The 9,554-nt window shown below is 39.6% G+C and overlaps 1 protein-coding gene and 1 long non-coding RNA gene across 3 annotated transcripts; both read left to right on the top strand.

Moving 5' to 3' along the window:
* The first annotated feature begins 168 nt into the window (after positions 1-168).
* Positions 169-1,214, top strand: LOC115983626. Of its 2 annotated transcripts, none has more exons than XR_004090129.1 (3): positions 169-256; positions 411-479; positions 1,057-1,214. It is a non-coding gene; the product is annotated as an uncharacterized LOC115983626 (long non-coding RNA). The 2 variants fall into 2 exon arrangements; XR_004090128.1 differs by having other exon boundaries at positions 1,046-1,214.
* A 2,827-nt stretch (positions 1,215-4,041) lies between these two features.
* On the top strand, positions 4,042-5,664 carry LOC115986027. Its single transcript, XM_031108895.1, has one exon. The coding sequence runs from the start codon at positions 4,042-4,044 to the stop codon at positions 5,662-5,664; it is 1,623 nt and encodes a 540-aa protein (XP_030964755.1).
* The last annotated feature ends 3,890 nt before the right edge of the window (positions 5,665-9,554 follow it).

The following is a 9,554-nucleotide window of genomic DNA, read 5'->3' as shown; positions in this document are numbered from 1 at the left end:
GCGTTAATGAAAAATTTGCATACTGTTTGAATGTTACTTTTATTGTTTGTGTATTGCCGTTTTTTGGGTTTGAATTATTATCTATGCTTACAAAGGTATATGCATTTTTCTCAATAATTTTCGGTTAGTATCTAATGTCTCCTTCACCACAGCACATTAAGACATTGGAGAAGTGGCCAACCTTCAGAATCCTGGGAGGCTCATAAGGCAGCAATCCAAGCACTCATAAAGCTGCCTTCAGGCGAGCTTGTTACAGGTATAATATGATTCAGTAGATGACTGTTCTGCTAGATATTGTTTTAGATTTTGTTGGTAGTTGGAACTGGTTACATCAGATTGGAATGCATAGATCCAACTATGTCTTTCACTATGAACTTATGGGGTTCATTTTTATGCTACCACGATTTTAGGTTCAAGTGATACAACTTTAAAACTTTGGAGAGGAAGCAAATGTACACATACTTTTGTTGGGCATACAGGTATTTTTTCCATTTATTTGCCTTCATTGTGCTTTATATATATATATATATATATATATCCTTATCTGCAATGTGTTGAAATCATGTGGGAATGAAAATAATTGTAGATTTTGCAAACTAACGATGCTGTAAAATTTTCTTCTTACATGTCTGTTTGGTGATCATCAAACATATTTTCTTTGAGCTTCCTATAAGTTAGAAGTGGAAGAAGCATTTAATAAGACTTCTGATCTACAAGTTGGCATTAATTGACCAAACTGTTGACATGGGTAATCCTCATATGTTTAGTGCTTTACATGGTTTGATTGCTAAAAAATTTAGACATGATGATCCCTCTTTGTCTCCTGTGGAGTATTTGGTGGGAAAGGAATGCTTGCACTTTTGACGGAAGTGAGATTGATTCTTGATTTGAAGTTGCTCTTCCGGACTTTATCTAAGCGGACTAATGCTTTGGCATTCATTACCAATCTGACTGGTTTTGTATTTATCTTCACATGATTGAGAGTTGTGTTATTTGCTTCAAACTTGGCTTTATAATATGGCTTTATATATCATTGATAAAACAGATCAAATATAGGCTGATGCACTTGTTCTGAGGGGGATCAGTTGCACATTTGAGGAAGGGCACAAAATACGTATTGTTGGCAGAATTGGCAGTGGCAAGACCACTCTCATAGAGATGAACCTGTTTTGTCCAGTGGAGCTAGCTAGAGGGAAGATATAGTAATGTATCTATTGAAACCTGTAGTATTCCATGTAATGTTCACTTTTTACGTAACTTTTAAATTTTAAGTGTTCAGTTTTTTTCCTAATTCAGAATAATATTACAAGGTACATCATAATTTTAGGGTTTTATTTACTGTGTTTGGGATTCAAGAACCTTTATATAGCTGTGTTATTTGTTTTTTTAGTTGGTTGGTGTCAATTTTTATTCATGGTCATTTTGTTCTGGACTTCTATATTGTGGCTATTAAAATTTTCAGAATTGACTTGAAGAATTTAGATAATTTTCTAATGTTGGACGATTTATCATGTATGAATAATTCCAATCCTATCTTTTTTAAACTTTGAATTTTCTTTGATTGGTATGGATTGCAGTGAATCCTCCAACGAGGAGGATTTCCAAATCGTTCATGTAGAGGTTATGCAATTCATTGTTGTTTTTTACGTCATGTACATTCGTTAATCGTGGCTCATTGTGTATAGGCTGATCTAGTATTTTGTAACTACACAATAATGGACTGCAGTGAATCAAATAGACGGGGTACGACCAAAGCTGACTGAATAGGATCAAATAGAGTAAATAGAATGTAGTACACCGATTTTCCTAGAAACCACAGTGGACCGAATAAGACCAAAGTAGATATAATGGACCGAATAAGACCAAAGTAGTCCAAAAACAAAAATAATAAGGTTATTTTTCCATATATACATATCTGCCAGTGAAACAATTGGAAAACGATGACACTTCTACTTAAAGCACACATGAAAGTAGTTACTTGGAAGTATACATATCTTACTAAATACCACAACAAGAAGTCGTACTTTTGCATTCATGCATCCGTACGTTGTCTCGTGGGTGCATCAACTTCATCATCCCCCACAACATGAGCCACCACTTCATTCAACATGTTTGCACTCAACGTTGCGATCCTCCTTGCGTGGTCATGCTCCTCAATGGCAACTTCCAACTGATACCTTAACAAAGTGTGCCTAATGTCTCCACTGCCATAGTTGGTTCCTTCGCTTTGAGAAGTGCTAGGTGGAGTTGAGGTTGATATGTTTGGAGTTTCCCACGATGTAGACGCACCACCATGCACGCCCATACCATTACCATGCAAATACTCCATGTATGCAGCTTCGGCTTCCCTTCGATCTTTATATGATTTGTGATTGGCATTTGGGAATTTATGAACTTGTCTACTCGCATCTAGCCAACTGTCGTATATGCTTGGAACACGACCGTTAAACACAACATAGGTTCGTCCCATCCTGCTCTACAAACACGCAATGGTGGGAATTCTTTGCACTAGAATGTGGTTGCACCTTCTAACGTGTGAAGTGCGCTTTTGTAGAGGAAATGGGGCTAAAACTCGATTCTATAGAAATCGAGTTATAGCATGCGGAGTTACATGTAACTCGACTTCTTATTAACCGAGTTTCTGAAATGCCGTCATTTCAATATGTCTTGTCAACAGTAACTCGATTTATGTGGTATCGAGTTTTATATAAAATCGATTTCCTTAATATCGAGTCATATTGTCCCCCTCCCCACATTTTAGAATCCATGCACGTGTCTGGCTCTATCTGTGTTGAAAACCTTCACTGTCTGGTCTCTGAAAAAGAAAGCCTATGAGGTGAACAAAGTTTGCTAACTCTTCTGCCATTTTCCTTGTCATTATTGCATCCTCACCAGGCGTGCTGTTGCTGTGGTCCCCTTCTTCTTTGTTCTGGCACATCTTCCCTGACAGGTATATATTCACTTACATAACTACTTATAAATGGATTGACTTACATAACTACTTATAATTTGGATTGCTTTCTACAACTGTTTTATTCTGACATTATGTGTGTGTATATATATACATAAATGTATGTATGTATAGATATATGTATATATAGACAAACGTACTTACCCATATCATAAGATGTATATGTGGCATTCCCAAATATATGTATACACACACACACACACACACACACACACACATATATATATATACATGTATGTATGTGTGTATATGCAAATATATGTAAATATAAACAAAGCTACCTACCCATATATGATCACATGTATGTATATATATATATATATACACACATGTATAGGTATGTTTACATATAATGTATGTGCTTAGGGCACCAATTTTTTGAAACATTTTGTTAGGAATTGCAAAAACTGTTAATGCATTGAAAATCCTGAAAAAAATTGTCCAAGAAACGATTAATTATTGTGTGCTCTTATGACTTATGTGAGAATAATCTTATATGTGTGTGTGTGTGTGTGTGTGTGTGTGTGTGATAGTGACATTGTATACATATTGTTCCTAAATATGTCGAGTTTTATATAGTAATGTATATAATAATTATTTTTGAGAATTCTTTTGGGAAATATGTATATAATCATTCTAAATAAACATATATATAAACAAACATTGTACGGTGAATTCATATGATGACATATGCATTCATTCATACATATTAACAATGATGTGTAATGTATACTAAGGTTTAAATTGTATGGCTCTTTCAGTTCTGAAAGTCTTTACTGTGTGGGTTCTGAAAAAGAAAGCCTGCGAGGTGAACAAGTTTTGCTGACCATGTTTGCATTTTCCTACTCCATATTGCATCCTTACCAAGCGATATTACAAACACCCTGATTCTTTGTTGTGGCACGTCTCCCCTAAAAGGCCAATGTTTGTGTCCAAACGAATCAAGTGTGTACACCTATAATTAGGATAGCATCATAGTGCATCTGTAAAAGATTAATTACTGTTGCATTAACATAACCCCCTATCTTCTGCATGATAACCACAATTAATTGTCCTTATCTAGGTCTGGCATGGGTCGTCACTGCTTCTACGTTTACTATGATGGGGAACAGTATTTCCATGACTTGCATGGGCTGTCCTATAAAGGCGAGTCAGTGAAGCAGAAGTTCATTGAGTTGAAATGGGGAACACACTTGAGAAAAATGCACCGGAAGATAATGGAAGCTCTACGGTTGGACAAGGAGTCACATAAGATATCCATTGTGTACCGTGCCCCCCAGATACTTGTGAGTACTCAGGTTGTCTACAACTCAAATCCGTTGGGTTGCAATGCTGACATGGACATGATGTGGGCAGTGATTAAGCGGACCCCCCAGTTCATAGCGTCCGACTTGTATGTAACTGTTGAGGCTGTTGGGTTCCATGGTAGTGCAAGTTCACAGCATGCCAGTGGGGTGGAAGAGCCACACTCATTGTCGGTTGACGTGCATCCTCCCTTTGCCTATGCCACGCCTTTCCCCTACAATAATCAACCATGTAGTGCGGTTGATCATTTGGACAACACCGAAGTGGTGGGCGCCACCAATACACATGATGTGGGAGGGTCTACTCACACATATGAGCATGTCCAAGCTGATATGGACGGGGGAATTGATATTGATGCCAGCCGAGATGTGTATGAAGAGTTCATTGATACTGATGGACCAGTGGACGACGCGGAGGTCTTAGATGTATCACTGATCGAAAATAACGAGGAGGATTGCCTTACAACAGTTCCTATCCCAGAATGGTTCACATCAAACACATGGGACAATATTAATGACCCATCACCTGCATTGGGTACAGGACATCTTACAAGTTGGCATAAAGATGACCACCCAGCAAGGGGGATGCTATTCAAGAATAAAGCCTCTGTTCAATATGTGTTGACCCTCTACTCTGTGAAGCATAATAAGCAATACAAGGTCATCAAGTCTGACACCAATAGGCTGGTAGTGCGGTGTAAGAATGAGGCATGTCTGTGGTCAATTCGGGCCAATTGCAGCAAGAAGCACGGGATGTGGGTTATTAGTACATGTAAGGGTCCCCATAGTTGCTCATCCCTCCAGCTACCAACTGATGGGCGGATGATGGATTCAAAGTTCATCTCCATTGCACTTGAGAAGTATGTACGGGAAAATCTAACCCGAAAGGTAAGGGACTTGCGTAGTATGTTGCATGCAAGGCATGGGCATGATGTAACTATGTACAAGGTTTGGGAAGCCAAACAGAAGGCAGTTGCACGTATTTACGGGGATTTTGACGAGTCGTACGCAGAATTGCCACAATTTCTAGCTGCATTGTCTGATGCAGATCCGGATACTGTGACCACATTAAAGTGTGACCCCCATGTCCCGGGGACTTGTATATTCAACTCCGCGTTTTGGGCTTTCGGTCCGTGTATTAGAGGGTTTAGGCATTGCAGGCCGGTGATAAGCATAGATGCAATGCACCTTTATGGCAAGTACAAAGGAAAGCTGTTGATAGCAATGGCAACAGATGGTAACAACGAGGTTTATCCACTCGCATTTGCCGTTGTCGAAAGCGAGAGCACGGAGACATGGGGATGGTTCTTGGCATGCCTGTTGACCTATGTTACAGACCGCACCAATTTGTGTATAATATCCGACAGGCATCGTGGGATACAATCATGATTCGATGACACCACTAGGGGCTACTTGCAACCGCCCTTAACCCATCACTGGTATTGCCTCCGCCATTTAGTAAGCAATGTTAACACTAACTTCAATAGTGTGCCGTTGAAGAACTTGGTATGGAACGCAGCAACTGCGAATCAAGTTAGGAAGTTTGAGAACACCATGGATTGCATCAAGAATGTCAACCCGGCTGCGTACGACTATCTTAAGGAGGTAAATCAAGAAAAGTGGACACTTGTACATGACCATGGGCACCGATATGGGGCAATGACAACCAACCTGTCAGAGTGCTTCAATGGGGTACTTAAGGGCGCACGTAGCTTGCCCATAACTGCAATGGTGAAGTTTACATTTTACAAGGTGAACTCATACTTTGACGAACGTCGAAAAAAAACCCTAGAGAAGTTGGAAGAGGGGCAAGTGTGGTGTAAATATGCCTATGACAAGTTCGAGGAAAATCAAGAGAAGGCGAAACTCCATATTGTTAGAAGGATGAGTGCGCAACAACGGTTATATACAGTGGAGACACAGTCTTCACTGTTGAACACTAGCGGGGGAGATCACACCTATAGGGTTTCCCTCATAGACATGACATGCACGTGCAGCAAATGGGAAGCAAACAAAATCCCTTGTTCCCACTTGATAGCAGTTTGTGCCAAACACAACCATGATGCCACTGAGTATATGGATCATTTCTACCACCTTGAAGAACGGTATCACAGCTATGAGCCTATATTCCAACCACTAAAAGATAGGTTAGAATGGCCGGAGCCAGCAGAAAGGAGAACCGTGATGCCAAACCAGCGGTTGATCCGTGAGAAAGGTCGGCCCAAGTCCACGAGAATCCGCAATGAGATGGATGACGAGGATAGGGAGTTGCCAACCTCATTGTGGATTGAGAATGGACCAAAGTTGAAGTGTGGGTTGTGTCGCCAAGAGGGTCATAACCGTCGTACATGTCCAACTCGAAATGTGGCTTCAACAAGCCATGGTGCTATGTAGCAGGTAACAATTACAAATCATAGTAACAAGGGGGTATCATAAGTTATTCTTCTTTACATGTTTAGATATTACATTATATGAGTTATAATTAAGATATGGGCAGTAATTTGTAGATCGGAACCATGATAGTAATACCATTGTATCAAATGTTGCTCCACTTTGGGCAATCTTGTGATTACTTCTTCAAGTAGTTGCAGTTAGTCTTAACTCCTACATATTACCATTCCAAGTCTTTTGTCCTAGTTTTGGTGTTCTTTCAATCTTATTTTTTGTGGTGTACATATTCTAGTATTCATGAGGTCTCTATTTCCCTAACTGTATATGTTTTGCTGCAGATTTGTAATTGTTGCCAAGGTGTAACTGTAGATGCTCCTCATTTAAGCAGGCAAGCCTGAATGCTCTTCTATATTTGTCAATTCAATTTATTAATTACCATGGGTTGTATACTAATTTCTGTGTTGGCTACTCCTCAGAAAGGAGGCAACTTCTGAAAAGAACAAAAAGAAGGTGTCACTCAAATGCTATGACTCCATGTTTGCCTAAAACCATTGTTGGCGGATGCTGTCCAAGTTTCAACTTACAATTGTGAAGAATGTTTAAAATGCAGAAATTGAACTTTTTATTTTTGTACATCAACTGATTTAAATGCATAGAGGCTCTTTACTTACAAATAAGCTTGTATATATGGATGATTTTTTTCTTCGCGTAATGCAAATGGGGGAATGTTACTGATGGATGTGGTTGGTTATGATTTGTATGGATGACTTGTTGTTCACAGTATGGTTGTCAGCAGGTCCACTTTTACTATGAATAAGCACGATACTGAATGGGTGTGAACAGTGCAAGTCGCAAGTAAAACTACAAGTAGAAAGGTTATACTAAATGAAACTCGATTTTCCAGTTAACGAGTTACGTTGCAGTCCAGTATCTGGGTTACTCGATTTCTCTAGATCCGAGTTATGTTCAACATAACTCGATTTATAGGGTACCGAGTTACGTTGGAGAGCACTCTACACAGCTAGATTCCTCTTGGACTGTATCTGGACCAGTCCAAATAGCTGGACTGGGTGTTTGAGCCCAGTCAAGGTAACTGGATTTCCTTATAACCGAGTTATGTTGAGAAGAACTCGCTATCTGTAGCTTCGAGATACGTTGAAGACCATTGTGCACACTTAGATTCCTCTTGGACTGCCTCTGGACCAGTCCAAATATCTGGGCTGGGTCGGGAAGCCAGTCAACGTAACTCGATTAAGTTATTACCGAGTTATGTTGAAAATAACTCGATATCTTTAGCATCGAGATACGTTGAACACCATTGTGCACACTTAGATTCCTCTTGGACTGCCTCTAAACCAGTCCAAATATCTGGGCTGGGTCGGGAAGCCAGTCAACGTAACTCGATTAAGTTATTACCGAGTTATGTTGAAAATAACTTGATATCTTTAGCATCGAGATACGTTGAAGACCATTGTCTACACTTAGATTCCTGTTGGACTGCCTCTGGACCAGTCCAATTATCTGGGCTGGGTCAGAAAGCCCAGTCAACTTAACTCGATTTAGTTATTACCGAGTTATGTTGAAAGTAACTCGATATCTATAGCATCGAGATACGTTGACCACCATTGTCTACACTTAGATTCCTCTTGGACTGCCTCTGGGCCAGTCCAATTATCTGGGCTAGGTGGGGAAGCCCGGTCACCATAACTCGAGTTACTTATTACCGAGTTATGTTGAGAAAAACTCGACATCTGTAACGTCGAGACACGTTGAAGACCATTTTCTACATGTCTCTTGGACTGCCTCTGGACCAGTCAACGTAACTCGATTTACGTATTACCGAGTTACGTTCAGAAGAACTCGATTTCTCTAGATTCGAGATACGTTGAAGACGTGTCTACAGTTAGATTCCTCTTGGACTGCCTCGGGACCAGTCCAATTATCTTAACTCGATTTCTGTATAAGCGAGTTATTCGCATGTAACTCGATTTCTGTAGTATCGAGTAATTCTACTTTAACTTGATGTTCAGGATATCGAGTTACTTCCAATCGAGTTACTTCCAAACCACCACACACAACATGGATTCCTCTGAGATACACTGCGCACAGCATGGACTCCTTTTAGTCCCAGTACACATAACTCGATTTCTTAATAATCGGGTTATGTGTATGACCAACCCACTATTTAGTGCTCAAACGTACGAAGCAGCAACTGTTCAACTTCTTCTCAGCGAAAGTTTGGAGAACCAGAACAATGGCTTCTCAATGGCGGAGAGACAACGACGATGGTCCTGCTGATCGGTCCCCACACTTTTTCAAGATTATTCTGCCGAATGCTGTTCAAGAAGGAAAGCTTGTAAGTATGCTCAAATTTATAAACTAGATTCCTCTGAAAATCATATGCTAATATACACTTCGTACACTTCATCTTCTGTATTTGTGATTCTTGAAAAAATGTACATTTGTTACATGTAGTCAGAAAAACTTTCATTTTGCAATACGTAGGTTACACTTTAAGAAGAACACGTCACATAACAGAGTACTTTTGCATCGAACACTGTTATATGAACAAAAACTGAAACAGGGATAAGCGCATGGTAGAGATTGAGGAAAAATAAATACAGAGCAAGAGCAGATGGCATTTTTTTGAAAAAGTGATAGGGCTTATAGGGTCACCACAGATGTATAACTCAATTTAAACTGTGAAACTGTGTCCTGGGATCAAACTAGGATACAGAAATCGTTCACTCTTTTTATCATTTGTTTTTTAGAGTTCACAAACTTATGAAGTGGCTAAGTGGCAAAAATTACTACGTCTAAATCCAAATCCTGCCCATAAACAAAAGTGGGTCATCTTCAATGTTTCCCCAACACCCCAAAACCAAATC

This window comes from Quercus lobata, chromosome 4 (assembly GCF_001633185.2).
Source record: "Quercus lobata isolate SW786 chromosome 4, ValleyOak3.0 Primary Assembly, whole genome shotgun sequence".
In the NCBI taxonomy this organism is placed as follows: Eukaryota; Viridiplantae; Streptophyta; class Magnoliopsida; order Fagales; family Fagaceae; genus Quercus; species Quercus lobata.
This window is presented reverse-complemented; position numbering and strand designations above follow the sequence as displayed.